The sequence below is a fragment of the Mauremys reevesii genome, linkage group 27, assembly GCF_016161935.1.
Source record: "Mauremys reevesii isolate NIE-2019 linkage group 27, ASM1616193v1, whole genome shotgun sequence".
Classification (NCBI taxonomy): domain Eukaryota; kingdom Metazoa; phylum Chordata; order Testudines; family Geoemydidae; genus Mauremys; species Mauremys reevesii.
In genome coordinates, this window is record NC_052649.1 from 8,710,175 (window position 1) to 8,736,388 (window position 26,214).

General features: G+C 48.2%; 1 protein-coding gene across 4 annotated transcripts in view; it reads left to right on the plus strand.

Annotated features, from left to right (window-relative positions):
* ATP6V0A1 (ATPase H+ transporting V0 subunit a1) overlaps positions 1 to 21,331 on the plus strand; it is a 46,012-nt gene extending 24,681 nt beyond the window's left edge. Inside the window, exons 17-22 of one of the 4 annotated variants that reach the window (XM_039516323.1) lie at positions 424 to 531; positions 1,265 to 1,339; positions 4,280 to 4,387; positions 8,257 to 8,374; positions 10,320 to 10,491; positions 20,249 to 21,331. In XM_039516323.1, coding sequence (XP_039372257.1) covers positions 424 to 531; positions 1,265 to 1,339; positions 4,280 to 4,387; positions 8,257 to 8,374; positions 10,320 to 10,491; positions 20,249 to 20,342 — 675 coding nt within the window. In that variant the 3' untranslated portion in view covers positions 20,343 to 21,331. Of the gene's footprint in view, positions 1 to 423; positions 532 to 1,264; positions 1,340 to 4,279; positions 4,388 to 5,163; positions 5,692 to 8,256; positions 8,375 to 10,319; positions 10,492 to 20,248 lie in introns of those variants that run through there. The other 3 variants (XM_039516319.1, XM_039516320.1, XM_039516321.1) reach the window with 3 other exon arrangements.
* Positions 21,332 to 26,214: the final 4,883 nt, after the last annotated feature.

The window sequence follows — 26,214 nt, forward strand, 5'->3', positions numbered from 1 at the left end:
AAAAAAAAAAAAGTAGCATAGTGCCATCTAACTCTGTGCTAAGACACTAGTCCCGACAGACTCGAGAGCCGCTCCCTTTGCCACCTGACAAACGGCCTCTCCCTGCAAATCCACTTAGATTTCCCTTGGAGGTCTCTAACCCGAGTGATGACCATGCCTCCTTTGCTTGGGGTGTACAGTCTAATGCGAACACAGCCTGAGGTGATGCAGCTTCAGACAAACAATAAGAACAGTTCAGTCTGCTGGTTTGGGAAGCGATAGTTATAACAGGAGCTGAAGGATCTGTATACCAGGGAAACACTTGTATATGGGAGTTATTCACAGTTGAAAGTTGCAATGTGCATGAGACCTGTTCTGTAAAGTACCTTAGCAGGAATGGAACATTCACTGCATCACCTTGTACCGTGTCTGTTTTTTCCACAGGTAGGGCTTCAGTGCTTCCTGGTGGTTGTCGCGCTGCTATGTGTGCCATGGATGCTGGTAGTTAAACCCTTGGTCCTTCGCCATCAATATTTAAGAAGAAAGCATTTGGTGGGTGACTGTTTTTGGTATTTCTGATTACAACTATTAATAGTTCAAAAGCTGTAGGCTCTGTCTTGATCTTGGATACATAGGTTCACATTGGGGCATGACCTCAAACCCCTTTGCGTGTGTGCACACACGAAGACAAGTGGGTTTTACCGGACATGAGGTGTTGCTTGCTTGCCTCTGAGATCTGGATCTAGCTCTGATTCTGCATTAGAAAACCTGTGTGTAGATGCCATTGTAAAATAAATACATCCCACTTGGGTACTGTCTGCCCATATAGGAGCACAGAAGCCATTGATTATTGAACTTGTTTCCGTGCCTTTCCTTGGAGGCCAAAGTGCAGAAGCAGAGATACAATTAATGGTGAATTGGTTGACAGTAATGTCATCAACCTGATTAAAGGAGTTTGGATCTAAAAATGAGACTAATCTTTGCTTGTGAATGTGGGAGCTTCTCTCTTAGGGTATCTTTGTCTTTTGTGGTTCTGCAACTGTACTTAGATATAGCTATAAAATGTAGGCACCTGGCATACATGCACTGAGGCTACTTGAAAATTCTCCTTGCATGTACGGCAGAGAACTGTTAGGATGTTACAGTCCGTCAAAGTACAGTTCAGTTAAAGACACTCCCTCTCCCTTCTCTGACCATCTTCCATCCTCCCATGTCCCCTCCATTCGTCTCCCTTTCTCTTTTGTTTTTCTTCCTCTTTCCCCTTCTTTCTTCCATTCACTATCAGGAAGGGCAACCCCTGGAGGGCCAAGTCAGCACAGTCCAGAACGCGCAGGCACTAGAGGCAGCAGCGGCTGCAACAGTGAGTGGCTTTAAAATCACGTGGCGGATTTAAAGATGGGGAGTTGGAATGACACTCCAGAACCTCTGGAATCTTAGATACACATCTGCACTTCCGAAGTGGTTAACGAGACCCCCCCCTGTGGTAAAACAGTCCCTGTCTCGGCAAGATAAATTCCAGTACCCTCAATATAATTGTGATGCATTCCTAAATAGTCATACACACGAATGACAGAGAATAACTAAGTGACCCTGTCATGCAAAGACCCTTCTCTGGAAAGTGCTGGGGAGACCCTAGCTCACAAGACTGCCTTGTCTTCAGACCTCCAGGATGAAATCCCCTTGTTTTACGTTCTTGCATATTTGTTTTTATAAACTAGATTTGACCTCTTCTGTTTGAAACCTTTCTGTTTACATTCCATACGCCAAAAAGTCATACGTGTGTGTGGTCCTCTCAGCAGCACTAACCCTGTGGCTTCACATCAACAGTTAATGGGGTTTTTTTTTTGTCTGCTTCTTTATGGGGCCTTGCAGAATCTGATGTTACTGTGAAATGGCTGTGTACCAAACAGAGCTGGGTGTGAATCTGTAACTACCATCCATGTGCAGAGTCCACGGCCAGCTGGTGAGTGAAGCAGCCTTCAGGGCTTGCTTCACCAGAGGACCTATTTCAAGTTGTTGTGTCACACACATGAAATGTGGCCTCTTTCTCCAAAGAGACTAAATCATCTGAATTGGATTTTGCATTCAGCCTTATACTATGTGACCAACTGAAAATCAGGTTTAATATTTAGATATTAAACATTTCCATAACAAATCTTTAACAATAGCCTTGCAAGAAGCTTTCAGGAGTGTTAAGAAACATCTGGAAAATTGCATTTGTGTGAGATCCATCAAATGTATTAGGTGTGTAAAAACGCCAGCTATGAATGAGGCTATTGACACACCTCTTCTAACACAATCGTATCCAATGCACAGCGGAGGGCCGGATCCCCATGTGGTGGAAAAGCTCATGGCTCTAGTAATATGAGCTGAGCTAAAGCAATTGACACCAGACCAAAGAGAATACACATTAGCCAAGTGCACGAGAAAAAGCTGTAAGCTACTCTTGTGTTTGATGAAATAACTCATGACCACAAATCTCTAGTGCCTAGAAATGTGACTAGCAGAACACCACCTAACACTCAGTTTTGGTCCACTTTGATACGAGTTTCAAAAACAGAATCCAAACACACGCCTTTTTGCTCTTACCTTGAAATATGCTTCTTACTATCTTAATGTGTGTCACTCTTTTCTGTATTCTGTTTTCTGTTTTTATTAAAGAAAGATGTCTGGAGTGTATTTGGAGGTAATGGAACAGATTTATTTAATTCTTGTCATAAGTTTGACACCTGGCCTGACAATAAATTGTATCAAGACAAAAACAAGGCTTTGAAAACCAGTCTGTTTATAAGTGCATTGTACTAATAATCAGTGCATTAGTGTGAGAAAAGCAAGCATGTTAGACTTGCTAAGTATCACCAGAATCCTGATGAACTATGAAAGCAGAGATGGAGGACACTAAGTTTGATCTTCTTTGTTTTTCATAGTCATCCTTAAATTATAATATTATGAGTTTAAAGCCATGTTTACATTTCATAGCCCCAAAATATTTATTTGTGTCAACACTGAAATACTTCTGACACCTAGGTATTAGAGAGAGAGGCACCTGAATAAGTCGTATCCAATTGACTTTTCCTGTTACCTGTTCTATGGGAATTTTCCAAAATCACCTTTACTATATGCACGCCTATAACTGCTAAATGCACCACTCTGTAAGGGCAGATGCTGATGTTGTAGGTCACATGATATATTCACTGCATTTTATATTTGCACCCTTTAGGTCCGTCAAATTTTAAAGTTCTGAACATATAAAGTAGAGTCTCAGATTGCCGATAAGTATTTTACTCCATGTTATTGGGTATTTTTGAATGAAAATAGAAATCTGCCTACAATATGCAAAGGTTGGTTGCTAGCAGTTTAGAATCCTGAAAATAAGGTTAAGTGCAAATTAGATTTTCATTGTCTTCCTAAACTCCACTTACAATGCCTGAAAACTCTATTGTAAGAGAACCTGTCAGACAGTGAATGGGCTGTGTCATTATTGATGGGATGTGTTGTTTACTTGGAGTATGAAGCCTGTAGCAGGTTTACTGTAACTGAACAATGATTACACTTGAACGTGCAAAATGAAACAGCCCTAACTTTACTAATTTGATCAGTTAAGACCAAGTGAAGTTAGAAGAGTCTGTTTTTTAAGTATGACCTTTAATGTTTGAGGAGGAACCAAAGAACGGTTGTGTCTTAAGTACTGAATGCTTATTAAAGGAATCATTTGCACAGTTCAGAACTTCCATGTAAGAGAAGGTCTGATTCCCACCCCAACCCCATCCGTGGCAATGTGTGGCGTGGGCATGCCTGGTACAAATTGGTGCAGAGCAAGCATATATGTTTGTTGTTAGCATGTGGGATAATGCTGCTTCGCTATCTGCCAGTAAGTGATTTATTTGATATACAGCAGTACTTGTCTTTCTGTCAAAGATTCCAGGAGTTCCGAAAGCTCTTGGAAATTTTTAACAAATTGTTGCACAAAACCCATCAATTTCAGCCTATCTGTCACTTTGCGAGAATGTGGCTCTTGGTCAAAGGTGAAATTATTTTGTGTGAAGCTTTTATAACATCAAAAATTAATTCAAAATTGGTTTGTTTTTCAGACTCAGCAGTTATGAGCACATGTTTCCCACTCAGTCAGGAAGAGCAGGATACTCCATTTGTGTGCCTTGACTCTTAACATTTAATATGTGGTTTTCTTTGAGCTGCTGCTGTTTTCTGGAGGTGTACAAAATGCATTCTCTGATCCCCTCCGCAAGTGTCTCACTAAACCACAGCAACACTCAGCTCTTTCTCTTTGTTCACATTTTAGGGAACTCACAACTTCGGTGGGATCCGGGTGGGCAATGGACCAACTGAGGAGGATGCCGAGATCATTCAGCATGACCAGCTTTCTACCCATTCTGAAGATGGGGATGAGGTAAGCGCCTGATTAATCCTTTACTTCGTAACTATAAAACTGGCAATGAAAGGGGTTATTTCCTGCTTAATATATTTACTAGCTTCTAAGATCTAACTTGGTACCAACATTGCCCAGTGGAACTGGAACAGTAGAAATTAATATCCATTCTAATTTCCTGCTTCCTCACGCTGCCTTCCACTCATCCTCGTGACTGTTAACATCAATGAAAGTTCTCGGCACAGGTCAAGGAACATGTGTGGCCCTTTCTCTCTGAATTCTTATGACAAGGAATGGGTATCTGATAGGCAAGCTTCCCCTCCCCCGCCCCTTAGGCTAAACAGTAACATCTCGTTAGTTGCCACAGATGCATTTTACCCAGTTTACTCTCCAGTTGAAATGGTAATTGTGTGTTTATTATTTGAGTTACCCTATTTATTTATTTATCTCTCTGACATTATAAGCCTGTGTTTAAAATAAATCCAAGTGCTGTATTTCTTGAGTACTCAACTCTTGTTCCAAATTCACTTTAACATGTTTTCCTAACTGCCCTGCCTTTGCTACCACACCTGGGGAGAAAAAGGGAGAGTGATATTTATCATCTCAGGGACATTCTGCTGCCTATTCGGACAGGGTAGTGGACTGCTGTTCTTAGGCATTACGCAGCGGCACAGTGTGTGCTAACCAAGTGCTACCACTTAACTATGGCATGTGAATAAGGGATTTGTTAAACTCGTGTTCATGATTAATGTTCTGATTGTGAGATTCGGCACTAAATGTAAATTTATGTTTACAAGCCTGCAGAGGATGAGGTGGTAAGATGACAGCCAGCTTTGCATTCATACATATCTGCGCCATTTCCCATCGATGTAAATCATCTGCTGAATTAACACGATTTTTTTTCATGCCATGTGACTTGTTTTTCCATGAGATCTAGCTATTTACATGTATGGGCCACTTCTAATACTCCATACAATATCATCTCCATTTTAAAATACCTTGTCTGAATTGCTGCATCTTTTTAAATTGTTTGCTTTCTTATCTCCCTTGATTTTTAGATTGCAAATGCTTCTCAGTTGCCCTGCACAGCTGTCGATCAAAAGATCTACAAGGGGCTTCTAAATGTTTATATTATAGAGTTGCTGGAGAAGCAAGACTCTCTTTGTTAACACTTAGACCGTTATATCTGTTTTGTCAATGGGAATGTCTAGGTTTTTTTTGCAAACTGCTTATAGATTTCCCCCCCCCCCCCAGCTATCATCCAGAGCTAGGTATTTTATTGACTGAATGTTGCCCTAAACACATGCAGCCAAATATTGGAACACACCCAATTGGACTAGCTGATGACCAGAGAATCAATATTTTTCTCTTTAAAAGAGGGGGGAGAATTGCTCATATTCAAACACAAATAGTTAGGCTCTCTGAGCGTTGAAGTATAAAATACCATTTGGGAACAGACTGTGAAATCTAACCAGCCTCGCTGCTCTTCTTGATATGAAAAACCATTATTCTTCATGTTCTTCTTACCTCCCCTGGTCCTAGAGTTGATATGCTAAGTTACGCTCTGTGGGTGGGTGTGTCTCCAGACTGCAGCGGTGCCAAGGTAACAGGTGGTCTCTTGGGAAGCAGTTTAACCTTAAGAGCAGTTGTTCTGTTCATGGGTCTGTACTGTCAGTGTACCTGGGTGCTTCATTTGTCCTTGTTTTAGCTTTAAGTGAAATAGATTGGTATGTGGGGTGTCCATGCAAAAGGCCCATGCACATTCTTCTCCAAGAAAGCTGGTGCATACAATGATAAAGATATGGGTTGCTTCACCATCAACAAAACCTTCCTCAGATTTTTTGTTATAGGTGGGTCTTGGTCTTCATAGCAACAAATGATGATAGAATGTACTAATGTAGCTCCATCATCTCCACACAGCCAAGAAAAATAGAAATTCCTTTTCCGTTCCAGTTCCCACAAGACCTTTTAGATCATTACATTTTTATCTAGCTCTATAACGTTTGAGGCTCTGGTAACTAATGTTGATACAATGACAGAAGTTGGTCTGATGGTGAAATAACTATAGAGTTCTTCTCAACCCTCAAGAACAAGGATGTTCGGTTCATCCAAACAGTACAGCAGAGAAGCCTAAGTGGATAACCTCCCCCTACACTAGCACTTGTTGGCTTGTTTCAAGACTTGCCCTGAAGGGTCAGATTTCAGCTTCTAGTTCCCCGTGTGTAACCCCAGTAATGCCAGTCCAGTTCACACATGTAACTAGAAGCAGAATTTGGTCCTATCCATCTCAGGTGTATGACTGAGGTGAATGTTTAATGTGTTGAGTGAAGTCTCCTAGAACAGACAGTGGTGACATTCTAAACGTACCACCATGGTGTAATCTCGGATCTCCCCTTGATCAAGTTGCTGTTTTTATTGTACTACCTTATGAGGGTAGGACCTCAGAACTGGAACAGCTGTGTAATAGTAAACCTGGAATGCATCATTCTGAACCAGCTGGCAGTGTGCATAAAAGCCGAGGAATTGTGGAAACTTCGCAGTGAGACACTTTTTTTCTTTGCTTCTGTAAATTTTGCTGAACATGGATCTTTCTGAGAGAGCTGTTGCCCTTAGGGATGAATCCTAGAGCTGGTGAAATAGGCATAATGCAGAGAGATCTGATCACATTTGAATGATAGGAAGGCACATAAACCCTTCTTTTAAATAAGCAGAGTGAAAAATAACCCATAAGGCTGCAGGAACTCTGCTAAAGCCATCCCATGAGAGCCTTTGGGTTGAAGCACAAGAGTGGTCGTCTCCCTGGCAGTTATTCACGAACTCTGCCATGTGCTGTATGTATTGTTTAAATATTTGTCGGTTTCAGTTTATTTTACGCTGACTTGCTGTACATGCTGGGCAGAGGACTCTGTTTACCAGAGCAGGTTTTACTGAGGAATTCTTGCAGTTTACGCTCTTGTGAAGAGAGAGATCTGGGCTCTCGACAGCTAGTTTGACATAGTTGTTTGAAATGTTTATTGCTTTGGCTATTTAAGGGGGGAACAAGACTAAAAATAGCATGCTGCATTCCTTTCAGAACATTGATCACTCGGTGTCATAAAATTCTGCATCCCCTTTAACGTGCTTTGGAGAAGTTCACGGAGCATGGATTAACGCCAAGATGCAGAAACATGGGCCTCTTTTCCAAGCTGCAGTGTGGCAAACTATCCTACATGTATTTTGAAATCGTTTTGAATTGATTGCCAAAATGCTTGGAAGGCATAGAGACTGCAGATGGAAAAAGTGAAGCAGAGATGAGATTTTCAAGATAACTTTTTGTGCATTATTTCTTCTTTCACAGAGAGCCAGTTCCTGCTCTTACAAGATTGCTTCCATTGTTCCCACAGCAGTGCGAAAGATGCAGTATTGTCTCAGGCTTTGTCTGATTTTTTTCCCCATACATTTATCTCATTCCTGTGGAGAAGGAAAACCGTATTTGTAATCCCTCTCCTCTTGTAGAAATAGATGCCCCTTACCAGTGTGTTCATACAGAACCACTTTTTACTGAACAGTCTTTTCCTGGTAAAATCCTGGGTCCGATCATAACTGTTTTCATTGCCTGTCATGTGAAAGTCGACATTTTTTAGTCTACAAATTGCAGTGTTGAATGATTTTTGCTAAATCTGAGAAACTAATTAGAAATAAAGTGTCAACTGTCACTGCAATTGTGAAATTCTATTTGATAGTCTTCCTAAATGATCTGTATCCAAATGGCCAGTAGAAGAAATGATCAGTAAGAGCCCGTGTAATAGCCCCAGTCAGTGGTGCCGCTCCCCTAATCTGCCAACCCTTGCTCATTACAGCTGTCGTGCAGCTGGTCTTACTCCCTCTTTGCTCTGTTGTTCTTTCTGCAGTTTGATTTTGGGGATACGGTGGTCCATCAGGCCATCCACACCATTGAGTATTGCCTGGGGTGCATTTCCAACACAGCATCCTACCTGCGGCTTTGGGCACTCAGCCTGGCCCATGCTCGTAAGTATCTTTCCCAAAGCTGGAGGTTTGATCAGTGTCTCAGAAATGTCCTGGGGAGCTGGCCTAGGCATGTGTGTATGTGCCACAGAGAGAAACTGCCCTAGTGCGTGTGTCATGTATTCTGGGGTGCACTCTGGACCAGTGAGGGGTTGTCACCACCTGCTTTGCAACCTTGGGTGCCTCATAGTGTCTCACTGATGTAGCTCCCAGTGTGAGCTGCTCACAAACAGCATGCAGGTCACACCCTGAGTGTCTGTGTGTAGCTGCAGTCCTGCTCCAGCCACTCTGAGCCCAGCAGCCTGTCAGCAAACACCAGCTACTCTCTGGCTTCCCGTAGCCTTGGTTACTACCTGTAGGGTGATCTCAACACACTCCCAGTGCTAGATTTTCCCCCAAAATGTGTGCTCTGCATGGCCCAGCCTTCTGGACAGCTCAGATATTGGGGTCCAGTGCCCTTGTAAGGGGTCAGTGTACAACAGTCTGCTACTTTAATTGGGGTTACCAAACAATTCTGTTCAAACACAACACTGGATTCATTTTGATTAAAGAATAAAACAAGTTTGTTTAACTACAAAGAGCGGTTTTAAGCGAGTACAAGTATTAGGTGCTAAAGTCAGAAATAGAGAAAGAAAGATAAAGCGCTTCCTAGTAGCGAAGACTTGGTTTGACCTTGAACTAAGTCTAGCTTGTCCTTACCATGTTCCCTGCAAATTTTCAAGTCAGGATCTTCCACAAAGTCCCCAGTTCCTTCCAGATGCGAGGATGGAGGCATGGAGTCTCATGTCATTTGTTAAAACGAAAATTGATCGGTTCCCTCCCTGCTTTGCTGCCAAAGCAAGGCCAGTTGCCTGGTTTTGGCCAATCAACTCTGACACCTGGCGAGAGGGGGTCAGCTTGTATTTTGTCTTTGAGAAACCAGCTTTACCCCCTCCCCAGATTTGTCTGATAAACATATTTCAGCTCATCTTCATGACTTTCTCTGTAATATTGCTGTACACATTTCTCCATGATATTATCTTTTCAAATGATACCTCACAAGGCATATTTTGTACAAAGATGATTACACTAGTATGGAGAGTGTAACTACAGGAGTGCGTTTGGTCAGTGTGATAGGGTCAGGCTGTGCTGGGCTCATGGTTGGCAGATGTTATTGACTGGGGTAATCAATGACAAGCAAAGGCTAAAATCCTGAACCTCAGTGTGTCCTAGTGTGTGTATAGACTGGTGGCATTTGTGACAATGGCACCCAAATTTAGCTCAGCGGTGGGGGCTGCAGTAATAACTTGTCAGGAGCCCAAAGGAATCTGCATAAAATGGAGTAGATTGCAGCTGCCTTCACCTTTAACGCAGAATTGCAACCTCTTTAGAGTATAAATCCCGGGATGAAGTATTGCACGCTGGATGAGTGGAATCCATTGCAGATCTCCATGCCGCCACCTTTGGCTCATGGGCTGTGCTTTGGCCAACCTGTGATATGGTCTGTGTGCGAAGAATCGGTTTCATGTGTTAGTTTTCATAGACCAGAATTGTTCAGCCTACCAAAAAATATCCTTGGCTCAAGTTTAATTGGTAAGTTCCCTGCCGCTCTCATGTAGTGCGGCAGATGCAGTGTCGCTCCATTCTTGTGTGGGTGACTGTATCTGTAGTAAGAGGCAGGAGTCGTTGCTTCCCAGAGTCTGCTTATGCAAGCTGTGGTTATGAAGAGCATCCTGGGCTCAGGAGGGGTAGGTGGAATTGGAGTTCAGGTCCTGAGTTACCTGGCTGCAAGCACTTCCTGTTCTTCAAGTGGAACCATCCTTCCGGCTCCTGCAGTGCTAGAAACAGTCCCAGCGGGGTGGGAACGGTTATTTTGGAATGTTACGTGAAGCCCACTCTCAGTGAAATAAAACTTCCCTTCACAACCACCCTGAAATAAGCAGCATTCTTCCTGCCCTTCTTCCTGCAGAGCTTTCCGAGGTGCTCTGGACCATGGTGATTCACATTGGCCTCAGTGTGAGAAGTTTCGCTGGAGGTTTTGCTTTGTTCTTCATGTTTGCTGCTTTCGCTACCTTGACTGTGGCAATCCTTCTGATCATGGAGGGCCTGTCGGCGTTCCTTCATGCGCTCCGTTTGCACTGGTAAGTTTCCTGGAACGTAGAGGTTTTAAAGCTGCTATAAGCAAGATGATTACTGATGATTCACCGCCACCATGAACGCTGTCTCCTAGGAAGCTGTATACACTTCCCACCCCACCCCAAGTTTAGGCTTCAGTTATAAAGTTCAGAGAGTTGGTAATGGCGTGCTGAAACCGGCGTTGCCTGGTGCTGCTGGGACATTGTGTGGATAATAGTACTGAATGTAACACACCCTCTCCAGCGCTGCAAATTGCGGCGCTGCAAAGTGCCAGTGTGGTCAAAGCCCCAGCGCTGGGAGCGCGGCTCCCAGCGCTGTACGTTATTCCCCACAGGGAGGTGGAGTATTTTCTGCTTTGGTGGTCCCAGTAATAGTCCTCACTCCCATCCTCTACAGTTAAGTCACTAGGCATTACTGCAGAGTAGCTGGCATAACTGTTCTATGCTACACAAGTTCCACTGAAACCAGCTAAACCTTTCTCGGCAGCCTGTGTTGGGGTATGGAACGTTTGGGCCCTTCAGCAGTTTCTCTGTGTTGCCTGATAATGGCATTTGTTTCTCTTGTCTCCTTAATGATGTTACATGGTGATTGATAACTGCAGTTCCATGTGCGGCCAGCAATATCGTTAGTCCGTTCTTTCTCAGGAAAACAGAACAATAGCAGTTACACCTCAGCCTGGGGGGTTCATTATCAAGATCTGTAAAAGCAGCAGAGAGTCTTGTGGCACCTTATAGACTAACAGACGTTTTATCCAGATCTTGTGCTGGGGTCAGGAGAACTGTCTGTATTGGCCATTTCTTCTGCAAGAGAAGTAGACTTGTTTCCAGAAAGGACAGCTGTGTTTTGAGATAGGAGAGATTAAGCCAGTGGTCTGGGCAGAGGTCACGGCTGAAACCCTGATTCTTTGAGTAACTTGTTATGTGCCTCTCCATTCAGCTTAAAGTGAAAGAAAGCCCTGCTTAGACAGCAGCCAGTGCGAGCGGGTGGGATGAAGAAGGCTGTTACTGATCCCTTTGTAGCAGTTAACAGATGCAGAGGGTTGCAGCGGGAGAGCCTGGAGGGGTTTCTCTCTTTCAGGTAGCTTGGTGGTGGTTATCGTGGATATACACCTTACTCCCAGCAACAAACGACAATGGTGGGTCACAGTCAGCCCTGACTTTTTTAAATCTAACGTTAGGAGCTCTCTGAGCTGTAGGCCATTGGTCCAGTCCAGGACCTGGATTTTATACAGCCAGTGTTCCCAGATTCTCTGTGGTGTTTCCTCTGTCTAGCTATCAAATGACTTGTCCATTGTTCTTTACATCACACCCTTCCTTACATGTAACTTGCTCAGAACACACACAGGCTATGTCTGCCCTACACACCTTTTAGTGACACTGCTGCTAAAAGGTGCGCAGTGTAGCCACTTTGTCAGCAGGAGAGAGCTCTCCCAACAACAAAATAAATCCACCCGCACGAGAGGCTCTCCCGCCGACAAAGCGCTGTTCACACCGGCGCTTTTCAGCAGTAAAACGCTTGTCGTTTTTTGTTTTTGTTTGGTTTTTTGGGGGGGGAGGGTTTCCACACCTGAACTGAGTTTTACTGACGAAAGTGCAGGGTAGACAAAGCCTCAATGTTACCCTTCTGTGTGTCTAGAGAAGACACATTCACCACTGCTCTTTGTTAGCAGTTCAGATTGTTTGTTTGTATTCAGGGAGTCAGTAAGTGAAGAGAAGTGAGGTCACTCAGTGGAGCATAATCACTTTCTCTCCACCCAGGTCCAGAGTGAGTTCCTTGTCCCTGTTTTTAAAGAGCACTTATTCCACTTGGAATTCCAGTGTGGCTGGCTCTCTGGTGTGATCATAGGGACAGTACAAAACAAGGAATTGATGGAGCTAGCTTTTGGGTTCCCCAGCTACACACAGAACTAGACAGGAGAGCCTGTGAGTAACTCTCTCCTCCTCCTCCTCCTCTCCCATCTCCTTCAGTAATTTATTGCATCAGTTCTGAGTGTTTCATGGTTGGCCAAAAGAACGAAGCGAAGTTGCAAACGTAGCTTGTGAGGTGTCTGGTCCTGCTCCGAGCTCACCTGCTTGCGGTTCTGTCCGTTTCCTTTTGTGAAATGTGCCGGTTACAGTCTGAAAATAGGAGCACAGGGCTTTTTATTTGCAACAAGCACCTAACCTAGCACCACTTTTTCTGTCCTGGGTGCCTTGGCAGTCCTGTGGCTGGAAAGCCAAACCCAGTGTGTCTTCGAGACAGGGAGAAGAAATAAAACTGTTTGAAGTCTTTTTTTATTTTTATTTTTTTCCAGTAAGAAATCAAATGTGATGGTAATGACAACTGCAGCCTTTGGGACTTCCTCTGATTTCTTTTTGGGATGAAATCTTAGTCCTTTTGCACCCCCTAATGGCACAGTTTCCAGGTGCATATTGAAGCTTTCCAGTATGTTCAGGGATCTTCAGAATTCAAACCACACAGTCATGATTCATACAGGAATTCTAAAGCGTAGCCATCTTATGTAGGGAGGGGATCTCTGCTACAGTTGTCTGCAACTCCTGAAAATGGCTGTTGGATGGCGTTTCTGTTTTTCCTGGCATCCAGCCTAGAAAATTTCACATTGGTTACGTTAGAGCCCATTGCTTCTAGCTGGTGTTCCTTGTCCTCACACAACGGTCACTGACAGTATGTAACAGCAAAGTCCAATGAAAAGAACTTTGATCTTGCACCCTCTGTAGTGAGTTATCTCAGCAGACAGGGCCAGACATTGAACAGAGCATCAGCTAGTCTTCTGACTCTTCAGATGTTTAACTGCATCTTTGAATTAGTAGCAGGCCTAAGTCTCCTCTCTGAGCTGTAACGTTCGGTCATACATTTGCACAGCGGTGGTAGATTATTTAAAAAAATCTTTACAATTTTTTCCTTCAAAATTAAAAAAAACCCTTGATTTTTCACAAGAAAAATATTCTGAAAGTATAGACTGAAATAAACAAAGCAGGTATATTTTAAAATAGACACCTCTTCTGCTGAACAGTCATAGCTTCTGTATGTATGCCCGGAGCGCACGCAGGTAAGGCCTGATTCAAAGCCCCCTGCAATCAGTGGGTCAGACCAGGTGTGATTATATTGTCCACAACGTAGCTGAAATGGAGCTTTGCACGATGCCAGGTTTTTAAGTACAATTTTTAAAAAATATTAAGCTCATGGAAACACTACAGGGAAAGTGGCCCCATCCCAGTGGGAGACACTTCTTGAGCCAAGAAATGACCATAACAACATGGAACACAGTTGTTGTGTAGAACAACTGCAGAGCAATTACTGGGAAACCACTCCAGAGTTATGCTTCTGTAAAGTCCTATTTCCCCTAAACGTAAGTGCCTCAAACCTGTAAACTCCGTAAGAGCAAATCTGCTCGTAAAAGTTTGGCGATGGGAAAAGCGATTTAGCAAGATAAAATGAGATCTCAAGGACTATGCTGAGACTGTCACTTGGGTGACTCTCATCCCTGTGGAACAGTCATAGGTTTTTTGGTCTCCAAATAATCTCCTATGAGCGTTCCTTTGTAGTCTAACCATGAAATCCACGCACTTCCAGTGCTGTCTTTTCTAACAGGGAAACTCAAAAGAACAATAGGACCAAGTACAGCTGTCCTAGGAGGAACAGCTCTGTAAGAGCTTTGTGTCAGATTAGTTGGCTGTTTGTAGCTGGGGAAGAGGAGTCACCTATCAGGAATTTTTGGCTGGTGGGTGGGTCGTTGAGTCTTCATGGAACAGAGAAGTCATTTAACATATGCCTTGCTGGTGGAAAAACAGATTAATGTGAGGTCTGCCTGTCACGCCCAGTTGGAGAAGATTTATTTTTGTACTTTTTCAGAAAATACAGATTCCTCCATCAGTAACCTGGACTATGTTTTTGACTAATGTTTAACTACCTGTTGAAACAATAAAGCTCTCAAACTTTGGCAGTGATATCCTTGCACATCTTTAGTTCCCCCTGTATCCTATCTCTATGCTGGAGGGTAGGGATAGGATACAGAGGGACTGAGACAAATTGGAGGATTGGTCCAAAAGAAATGTGATGAGGTTCAACAAGGACAAGTACAGAGTCCTGCACTTAGGGTGGAAGAATCCCATGCACTGCTACAGACTAGGGACTGAGTGGCTAGGCAGCAGTTCTGCAGACAAGGGCCTGGGGATTACAGTGGATGAGAAGCTGGATATGAGTCAACAGTGTGCCTTTGTAGCCAAGAGGACTAACAGCATTTTGGGCTGTATAAGCAGGGGCATTGCCAGCAGATCAAGGGATGTGATCATTCCCCTCTATTCAACATTGGTGAGGCCTCACCTGGAGTACTGTGTCCAGTTTTGGGCCCCACACTACAAGAAGGATGTGGAAAAAATGGAAAGAGTCCAGCAGAGTGCAACAAAAATGATTAGGAGGCTGGAGCACATGACTTATGAGGAGAGGCTGAGGGAACTGGGAGTGTTTAGTCTGCAGAAGAGAAGAAATGAGGACAAATTTTATAGCTGCTTTCAACTACCTGAAAGGGGGTTCCAAAGAGGATGGATCTGGACTGTTCTCAGTGCTACCAGATGACAGAACAAGGAGCAATGGTCTCAAGTTGCAGTGGGGGAGGTTTAGGTTGGATATTAGGAAAAACTTTTTCACTAGTAGGGTGGTGAAGCACTGGAATGGGTTACCTAGGAGGTGGTGGAATCTCCCTCCATAGAGGTTTTTAAGGTCAGGCTTGACCAAGCCCTGGCTGGGATGATTTAGTTGGGGATTGATCCTGCTTTGAGCAGGGGGTTGGACTAGATACCTCCTGAGGTCCCTTCCAATCCTGAGACTCTGTGATTGAGATCTTTGTTGCAACATGAAAAGCTGCTGACTCAGCTGTATTGGGAATGCAGGCTGGCTTTTATTTCCCTGTGGCTAGTAACTTGGCTGCTTGTTTTAAATATCTCCTTTATATCTGTATTTGCTTTTCATTAATACATTTTGTGGCATCGCTGTTTGGCTTAAACACAGCCGGGCATGTCATTGACTTCCTTGAAACCCCTATTCCTAAACCTTGGAGAGAGACAGAGCTTATCTAGTGACAGGGGCCTGTGATCAGCCAGCCCCCATGGACCTGGCATTTATAAACTAGCATTGCTAAATGAGAGCGTCCCCTTCCCACCCATTAGAATGCCAGGGGTGGCTGTGGAGTTGGCCAGGAAGTCACTGAAGGATGCTGGTGTGCTCCAGTTGGGAGGGATGTGTGGAAGCTCCCTGTGACCAGGGTTAGGAGCACTCCTTGGGTTCAGCGTGGAACGGATGAGTAGCAGCATGTCTCAGATAGAAGGAGAAGTCAGGTCAGCTGGGGCAGGGTGGGGGGTTTGAAAGTTTTTGGCTTGGCATTTGTTGCAGGGGAGAGGATTATCTTGGCAGCCATGCTGTCAGCTTCAGGCTGAGGCGTGAGAAGCACTAGAACTAATGGATTGCAACCTGCTAATGTTCCAGGGGAACCATGCAATTCGGACTCAAGCATCCATTTTTCCCAACCTGTTACCCAGCCCTGACTCCAGTGAATTAACCCCACGCAGCACCCTGCGGATGGCGTTAACCAGCTGCCACGCATCTGCACCCCATCTCTAATGTGGTGTTAAAGTTACAGAACAGGGAGGTTCCACGTCCTTGCAACTATTGTAGGAAACTTGATTAGAGATGGAGTCAGCTGTGCCGACTTTTTCTCTGAGCGATATTTAACCCGCCTAATTGTTGGAGCTGCAGGAACTCAGTAAAATGACCAGGCACTGCCTGAGCAGCTAATCCCAATTCGTTTCTGTGCTGGAGTCCCAGACCCATTTCCATCACCCCAGCAATACTCTAGCCCAGTGGTTCTCAAACATTGGTACTGGTGACCCCTTTCTCACAGCAAGCCTCTGAGTGTGACCCCCCCCTTATCAATTAAAAACACTTTTAAAATATATTTAACACCATTATAAATGCTGGAGGCAAAGCGGGGTCCGGGGTGGAGGCTGACAGCTCGCGACCCCCCCCATGTAATGACCTCACGACTCCCTGAGGGGTCCCAAGCCCCAGTTTGAGAACCCAGCCCTACTCCAAGTTGAGGAAGGTCAGCTAGCTGATAGTGAATTGTCATTTTGGCAGCGGTTGCTGAATTTGGGGGAAGGTTTTGTTCACCAAGTCTGTGTTGTTCTTATTTCTGAGTGTATAAGACAATGCGGATGGCAGGCGCTTGCAGCTCAGGGTGCTTCTCTTCCAGGCATGTGGAGAGGATTTTTTTCGTGCTCTGTGTTGCCTGAGCTGTGTGCCACTGATTCACAAATGCTCATAGAATGTGCTGTTGCTCACCCATTGGAGGACGGTGACATGGATCTTAAATATCCCTTTTGGCCGTGAAGCATTAATTGCTTCTAAGTCTCACAATGTCTGGATCGCTCCAAATGGAGGGGTCCCCGGGCGGGAGGGTCACAGTTTTGGATGGTGATGTCAAAATAGACTTCAGACCCAACAAGCGTGGTAAGCCGCAAATAGCTGTGTAAAACAAATGAAAAGGAATATTAATGTGCTGCTTTGTGGTCAGCTGTTCTGAGCTGTAAACTGAGAACTAAGGCTGGGATGGATGGGCAGGCGCACACCGACTGCCCTGCAAAGCTCTTGGTGTTCCATCACCAGAGGGGGAATGTTACTTTCCAGGAGGCAGGGATGGGCTGTGAGTCAGACTCGGCTTGGAATCCAGTGGGCAGACGTGGGTGTAGTGAGACCCAGATCCCCGCCCACTGGTTCACAACTATTTGTTGTTTTGAGTTTGTAAAAGGCCCTGAGCTCCAGGCAAATCTCGTGACCATAAGCCGCGTGCGATGGCCTTAAAAGGGTATCGCCATTTTGCGTGCGTGCAGGAAGGGTGACCAGCCATGCTGAAGATAAAGCCTGGCCGAATAATCTTGACTAATCTAACCACAGGCAAGGCCCCTTGACTTCAAAGCAAAGCAGGCACCTCTTTCAAGGGCAGGCCCTGAATTAGGTTCCTAAATCAACACTTCAGCACCCACTTAGGCACCTGGATGCAGCTTATACACAAGCATAAAAATTTGACTTCATGGCTTAACAAAACGCCTTTGTAGATGATCTCAGGTTGAGGAAAGTACTTTACGTGTGACCCTGCAGTTCCTGGGGATCTCTTGCTGTGCCAAAGAGCAGTTGGTTGGAGAGGCCTGTTAATATGAAAACTCACAGGGAAGGTCCTGGGGCTTTAGTACAAACTGAAAAAGTCCTTGTTTACTTGACGTGCCGAGCTAACGATTTAGTGAGTTCTTGCATGGCACTTGATCAGAAACAAGAGACACTCTACAAAGTTATGCAGTGAAGCAAGCACCCCCGGGAGCAGCAGGCATCCACCGCTGCAAAGCAGAGCCGTGTGCTCTGGCCCTTCCTGGGAGCAAATGCGAAGAAGCATGTCAGGAACTTTTTCATTCAGCTTTGGAGTTCTGTTAAATGAAAGGGACCTGGTATCCCCATCTACTTCACCCCTCTATTCCCGTGCTGCAGCAGCTTCTCTTAGACTCAGGGTACCTGAGGTGGTGACAAGGACTTTGTGCATGCTTGATAGGAGCTGCCTGAGCAGGGGTATCAGAAAGATTAGCAGTCATGGTTACAATGTCATCTGCTTGTGATTCTGTGTGGGACCCAAATGCTCACCCCTCTCCCTCTTATTTCCCCTTGCTTCCAGAATAGGAATTAGTCACAGGGTGCTTATTGGCAGGGTTCCTGCAAAACCCGAGGACCTTGGCAACGAAGCTTTCACTCCCACGCGGAAACTGCTGCTCATCCCAGGGATTCCTTAGCAGGGAACTCGGTCCCTGTGTGCACAGGCAGAGAGGAGAATCTATCAGCAAAATGTTGTTTGTCAGGAGAGTGTCATCTTTGCAGACTGGGCCGTCAGTGACTTTGTGAGCTGTATCGTGGTAGTCGCTTGGGACTTTTCGAATTCGGTCGCTTTCCAAAGAATGTTCCCAGTGTTCTTGTGACATTTTTCAGTTTATTCCATTTAAAAATATTCATCATGTAAAATGTCCTAAAATAATGCTGAAAAATGATTCTGCTAAAGCTCCTGAGAGAGTCAGCTGATTCCTCAGTGCCGATTTGGTTCCAGTGGACAGGAGAATGGAAAGTGTTTCTCACGGGGCACACAGAAACACTGCACTTGTTTTCATTATGAATCATGGGTTTTCTTTCCATATTTGGCAGTGTTTTGACCCTCAGGCAGCTGTCCAGGGTCATTCCTTTCCAATTTCATTTATTAGGGAAAACAAGCGAAAAAGCGAAGTTACTGCCGAGGTTGTGAGATAACAGATATCTCTGTTTCTCCAGGAGCACCCGGGAGGGACAGGGAAAATGTGCTTCAACAGCTAAACCCAGACGACTGACTGAGGGGGCTCTAGAACTTCCCTCTCCCTCCCCCGCACTTTCTAAAGTATTTAATGAGAAAAGTTCAAACATGAAATGTTTCATTCGCTGTAGCACATTTTCTGTAGCCCGGGGGAGAGGGGGACTGTGTAATATTCCTGTCCCCTTTTGTACCGTTTTGAAATAATCCCGCCCGGGACTTTAGCAAGAGCCACCGTTGGTCATGTGGACTTACTGGCATTACAGCATGTTGGCGTCAATCTGTGGGAGACCAAATGCTCCCACGGGAGGGTGTCGGAGCCTGGAAAGGCCATTTCGCTCCGCATGGCTTTATTTTATGATGTGCTGGGGACAGTGTCAGAGCCTTCAGGGTTAACTGTGCCTGAAGCTTACGAGGGCTCCCAATACAACGACTTGCAGCTTACGGAGAATTGGGCAGGTCCAGATCAGATTTCTGAGAAAACCACTAGTTCAGGTCACAACACCTCCAAGCCCCAACTGAGATCAGAGCCCCATTGTGCCAGGCTTGATCTAAGGCCCTGACCCTTCAGCAGGCTCCCCCTGGGTGCAGGGCTCCATCCACGATGGGCAAAGGGGGTGAGGAGGGAAGCTTTGTCTGGGGATAATGTCCTAATGACGTGGTCTATCAGTTTTCCAAGGTAAGTTGGTGGAAACTCAGTTGCACAGGATGTTTTAAAGCGTAACTAGGCAAAGCCCTCAAGAATCTTCGGCAGAGAACCATCCTGGGCCTTCCCAAGGGCTGGAGCAGAGGGGGTCTCTAGATTGCACCTGAGTGTTGGTTCAATCTTTTTTTAATTTTTCAAGAAAAATGCAATGAGAGACGAGGCCAGCAGGCATTCTTACAGCCCTCAGCACGAAGGAAATGCAAACGTACACAGCTGGTGCTGATGGTTTTCACTTGTTTGTTCTTTCAGCGTTCTGGTGGGGGTTTTGGGGGGTCTTTTTGCCATGGGAAGCCCCAGCATAAGACCATGAGATCAGTGTGTGTATAAATGTAATCTATAGAACGTGATTTCTTTTAGAAACACATGTTCCTTTCGTTGTCATCTAAATAGTTCCATGTGACACCAGCTTCATGGATTTCTCCCCATGTTTGTTGCTTGTGTAAAATTGATCTTTCTCCGTGAAAGCAGCATTTTGACAATTTTTTCTCCATTCTGCCCAGGAGCTGGGGGAGAGGAGAAATCTGTAATAGTTTGGTTGGGTCCTGATCCCTACCCTCCTGCTGAAAGCTTCATTTCATCTGCCTGTCCCAATGTGCAGATTTAATGAGGTTGTAGCCAGTACCCACTTAGCTTCTGACATGGTAAGTAGCTGCTGCTGATCGTTCTTTCTCTGTCTCTTCTGCAGGGTGGAGTTCCAGAATAAGTTCTACATTGGCACTGGATTCAAGTTCCTCCCGTTCTCATTTGACAACATCCGTGAAGGAAAATTGGACGATTAGACCCTCCCCCTCAGCCTAACTGAGCAGTGTTAGACTCGAATGCTGGTGTGTTGTGCTGTGGTTAGCCCTTGTCCCCTGTGTGTTTTGTGTTGTGAAGTTATGTGTAGCTCCCCTGCCATGATGTGCTGCTTCTGAGAAAATAACTTCTACTGCAGCGCCCGAAGTATCTGTCTGAGGCTGTTAAGTGGAGAGCTGTGATGTCCCTGTAGCAAGCTTAGCTGACATTGCTTCAGAGTCACTCCTTTCCGCCCTAAGCAAAGAGCTTGTTTAGTGCTGGATGTGTTTACAGTGGGGGTTGCATAGGAAATGTCATGACTTGGTGTATTTAATCATGTATCGGTTTATGATGTTGTACAGTAATTAGCTCCTTGGCAGATCCCCGTAAAGCACTGTAGGGAAAATACAGCCTCCTATTGTATAAGGAACAGGACGTGCAAACTTCAGCCTGCCCATAGCCCAGCTAATCTGAGAGGGAAGCATCAGACTCTTCCCTCTAACTGTCTTTGCTGCCTCTGTTTAAACAAACTGAGATCCCCTGATGCACAGAGGGGTCTTGGGGAAAGCTGGGGCCATGTGCAATCCAGAGAAGTCCCTCTTGCTTCCACCTGTGCAGCATTCTTACTGTGCTTGAGTGAGGTGTTCTTGTGAAAGGTGCTCTCTTCACACCATACTGCTGGGTGCATCCTCGCTCAGGGAGCCGGGGGCAACAGAGCACACTTCCCTCCCTCGGCTGTAGCCTCCTTCCGTCTGCAGTTGCAGTTTCTAGCCTGCGGCATTCTTTCCCACTGCCTGGTGGATGGGTCCTGGCACGCTTTGCGGAAGGGTCCACTCACACTTTCCAGCCCTGCCTGTACTCTCAGCCCAGGGAGGCGGGTCTCTTGTTTCCTCAGCAATGGCCCAGCATTTCTCAAACTCAACACAGGCCTGTGCCCAGAATTTGCCCACCACGGTCTGCACCTAACTTACCTAAAACAGCACCCAGCATCCATGCTCTGCTGTAATCTGGGGAGCATCCTGCAGGGCCTGCCAGCAGGGACTGGCTTACCCTGGCACAGCCTGACCCTGCAGCCTGCACGTTTGTGTTGTCATGGGGGCTGGAGTTTGTCTGCCCTGCTGTCTGTGCAAAGAGAATTTACCTGCTTTCCCACAACTCTCCAACAGCCCAGATCCACATGTGCTCCAGGCACGCAAGCCAAACAAACCCAGGGCTGGTGCAGTGGGGCAGGGAGTGTTTTCTGTTTCCTCTCTAGGACTGGGGTCAGTGACCTTCCCCACAGAATCAGTCAGGGCTGTTGGCAAAGTGGAGAACCAGGCAGGGTCTTTGGGCTATTCAGTTCCCTCAAGGGCCGAACGCTGGACTTCCACAAAATTCCCAGCTCTGGCTGACCCAGAGAGCAAGGCCCTGGATTCAGAGACCTTGTGACTAGATCAGTGCCAGGGTCCTGCTTTGAACTGGGGACGGTCCGTGTGGTGTGGGAGGGCTGGGCAGATGTCAGTCCATAATGGACCGGAGTGGTGGAAGCAGGACATCCTGCGCACTTGTTTGGTCCCTACTGGAGCTGCAGCCTATAGTCATGAAGGTGTTTCTCTCCCTTCTGTCACGCATCTGCTACCATGGAACCTGTCTCACTTCTGGTTTCAGAGGCTCCATTGCGATTGTGTCTGTATCTCTCCCTCTGCCAACGCCGGCCTATTCTTAGCAATCATGCAACCAAGGAGAGTGAACTCTTGGCATTTTGTTCAGAAAATTCTGTTGTTGATCACGCTGCCCCTCGGGCTGGGCTGTGTGATGCTGTCTCTGGGACTTGGACACCAAGTGCAGGGGTGGCTGGTAACGATACCAGACCCATGTGAAACTCCACATTCTTCCCCTCCCAATGGAGTGGAGGGGAGTGGTAGGAGTCGCTCTGCGGGATGTGGGCATTGCGTTCCCTGCCGGATGGGTGTGGCTGAAAGACGGGCTCCGGGCTGCCAGGCTGTCAGTTGTGCACCCGAAGTTAGTACAATCCGATATTCCAGGGACTCTGAGGGTTGGTCGTGCTAAGTAACTCCCACCCAGTCTGACATCGGATCAAGCGTTAGATGGCAGATAATTGCCCCAGAGAACCTCCCAGGCACGGCCAGTGTTACACTGTCTGGCCTGACAGCTGCACTTGTCCTGTCCAAAGAGTCACCTTGTGAAGGGGCAAAGGCTGGGGCTCATTGCAGTGGCCTCTGTGGGAACAGGATTTAAAGAGGGTTGCTCAGAGGGCAGCAGGTGCCTGTTCCCTTGTGCAGGGTGTGACTGGTTGCTTGCCTTCCCCAGCCTCCGGAGTGGTGATGTGTGTTTAAGCCCTCTGGGTGGCACAGTCTGCTGTAATGGATGCGCTGGGGCAGATAGATACTAATGAAACTGTGGCTGGAATCATTGAGAGCTGGCCATCCAATGGGAAAATGCCATGAAATGCAGGATTCTCCAGCGTGGCGTGAGGAGAGTGCGCAGCAAGCACGGAAAGGAACAGTCCGAATGTCTGAGCGAGGCTGGGTGGGGCAGACAGGTACAGCCGGGTGTGTCTAGCCAAGCCTGTGTGACTATCCCAGGGGGTGGGTGTGGGACGCCCACAGGGATTTGCACTAATTGAGCCGGGTTCTGTTTACATGTTGATCTCACTGTGTGTTTACAATCCTGTTTTGTGCGAAGTGCGAGGTGACATGAAGTCTGGTGTGCAGCCGAAGCAGTAACGCTAACTCCCCTGCTGGCTTTGTGACTCACCTGACACATTACATGGTTGGAGTTGTGTGTAACCTGAGCTGTCTGCATCTAGTCCTTCCTTCCAGCCACGGGTGCTGAGGCAGGGCCTTCCTGTTCCTCTCCGCCTGGAGCCTAGCCGGCATTGGGGGCACTCACTGGGCCAGGTTAGGGTCACTGAGATGCGGTTGGGTAGTGCTGCCTCCATCCCGCAGTGAGCGATGGAACCCAAGGGGGGGACGACAGATGAAGCTGTTCAATAAAATGGCACTCGTCTAACAGAGCCCAAATTGGGAGGCCAGAGCGTGAGCTCCCAGAGCAGTGATCAGGCGCAGGGCAGGGAACGGCGCTGGTCAGCCCTGTTCTAGACCCGGCCACCTCCGCAGGGTCGCTCGGCCCCCCCCCGCCCCCCCAGCCAGCGCTTTTGGGGCTATTTGAAGCGTCGCTAGGCAGGGAGACCAGCCCCTGCCCACAAGCCTTTGGCTGGGGGGGGCAAAAGGCCAACTTTTAAATCCTCCTGGGACGTGACTCGGGGGTTTGGTGTTTAACAGGCCTGGGGCTGACTCGAGCTCCAGCTAGTGGCTCCCTCTGTTCTCCACGAAGGGCAGATGGGCCCCAGCCCCGCAAGGGCATCCCTCCCTGGGCCCAACCTCTCAGCTGAGCCCAGTGCCTCCCCGCTGGGGCTGGCGAGCTGATCGGGGCTCCCAGGGCGCAGGGCAGCTGGGAGGGGCTGTTTCCCCTGGCGCAGGCTGCCGGGGCCCCGTTGCATTCCACGGAGGGGCAGGGCTGAGTTGTGCTGAGCCCTGGGTTTGTGTTGCTGTGGCCTGAGATCTTTCCAGTAAAAAAAGCTGCGGCTTGAGCCGGCCGCTGGCTGTTGAGCCCAGAGGGTCTGGCCCAGGGGGTGCAGCCGGGAGCTCTGGAGTGGGGCTGGGGGAGGGGCTTCTCGCTCACTGTGCACCTCCCCAGGTACTTTCCTCCTGGTAACTCCTGCTGGCTCCCCCTCCAAGCAGCGTCGGCTCTTCACGCCTCTGGGCCACGTACCCAGGTGGTTTCGTGGCTCTGCCTGGTGCTGGCGCTGTGCCGGTCTCTCGCTCACCGCTCTGGAGCGATGGGTCTGATGCCTGTGCCCCCCTCCACTGTCTGGCTCCTGAGGGGAGCTGGGCCTGTCCTGGGCCGCGCTCACCTTGCGGAAGGGCCTTGGGTTGCCTGCAGTCCGAGCCCATGGCTGGCTGCCATCTCAGCACTAGGGGTTACTCCCCTTCAGGCCTGGCCGGGCGAGCCTTGGGAGCCAAAACCCACCAGCCAGCTGCTTCTCTAACAGTGACCACCCTCCCCCAGAAACCGGGCCGGAGGGAGAGTCCTGCCTGTGCTGCTGCCATGGCTGCCTGAGCCAGCATCCGCCTCCCGTGCCCTGTTGGGGGTGCTGGAGCCGCAGCTGGTGCCAGGGCAGGGTGCTGACAGGGCTGAGCGCTGGCTAGAGCCAAGGAATGTCTGCCCCCAGCCAGCCTGTCCAGACAGCCAGAGGGAAGCCTCCGGCCAGGGCTCTGCCCGGAACGGGTCAGTCTGTCCTGAGCGCACCCTGGGCTATTGCAGCCAGATGTGCCGCATCGGTACCACGGGGCAGCCCTCACCTCCCCCCACGTTTGCTGTTTTGTGTGTTTCCTTCTCTCTGGGCCTGTGGGCTCCAAACCCAGCCCCATCGGCTCTTGTCCCACAGGCAGCAGGTCCTGCCGTGGCCAGGGGCTGAGGAAACTGCTGTGCCCCCACCCTCTCCGGGCCGTGCCCCCACTCTCTGCTGTCCAGCCGGTCGCTCCTGGCCATGCCTCCACCCCCCGCTGTCCAGCCGGTCGCTCCTGGCCGTGCCCCCACCCCCTGCTGTCCAGTGGAGGAGTTGGCTAAAGGGGGGGCAAGCAGCTCTCTGGACTTGCTTCCCCCTAGGCTCATTAGCCCTGTCTGCATCTGCCACCTCGCCCTCCTGCTGCAGCAGCACCAGTGTGTGGGGCTGAGTGGGGCTGGTGCTTGCTGGCCCCATGGAACTGGGGTTTTCACCCATCTCCTTGGGTCTCAGGTCAGTGCTTGGCTCCCCGGGGGAGGATCCTGCTTAATTTTACTCTGTTCCTGCTGTTTCCTGCTCATGGAGCCCTGCCCCCCTACCCCCAGTGCTGTCTGAGGGGCACCAGCCCTCTTGGCAGCTGATTGCTGGCTGCAGGCAGGAGCAGCACAGCTGGGAGACCCCAGATTAACCTGTACCCTGGGGCATGCCCCCATCTGTCTTTAATGGTTGCCCCGTGTTCCCCGCACCGCAGGCCCCACGTGGCCAGAGGCTGAGCTCCCCCCAGGGCCATCGCTGACCGTACTGGGGGGCCACTCCCGCAGCTGCGTTCGGTAGAACAGCCTCAGACGGCAGGGCCTGAGCCCGCAGGTGTATCTAGGCCTGGCCTGTGGCAGCACCTTCCCCTTTCTGCGCTCGGCACAGCTGGAGACACAGTGCCCCGCTGCCCTGGGCTGTGCATGGTGGGAGTGGCTGGGGGGGGCAGGGCGAGCCTGGCCCCTCCTTAGGGGGGTTCTCTGACTCCTGCCCCCCTATTCTGGGAATGCTGCCTGTGGTATTAGTCTCACAGCAGCAAGGTGCAGCTCTGCTCCAGCCTGGCCCCTGGGTACTGGGGCTGGAGGAGTGGCCCCGTAAGCCACTTCCTGGGGGCCAGGAGCTGTGGGTGAAAGCAGCCTCTTGTGCCGTCGCTCCAAACCTGCTCCGTCCTCAGGCCTCCCCTTCTCGTGTTCCTCCCACTGCGGGTGCCGGCCAGAGCCTGGGCCTGTGAGGAATCCCCTGGCCTGGAGCCCAGCATTTGGAAATAGGAGCCCGGGGTTGGGAAGAGAGCAGGACAGTCTGTATCTCCTCTCTGGGCTCACCGCCCCTGGCAGGACATGCTGCACCCGGGCCCCTCCCTGGAGCACAGTGCCACTCGCCCCCTGGCATCTCCCCACGCCTCCCAATGGGCAACACCCTCCCTTCCCCACTGCCCCCAGTAATGCTGGGGAGGGGGCTGCACTCCCCACCCTGCCCTCAGTACCACAGGGGACAGGAGCCCTTAACCCGGCTGCAGGGGGGTTTCCTGCATCTCAACTGCTGCCCTCCCATTTCAG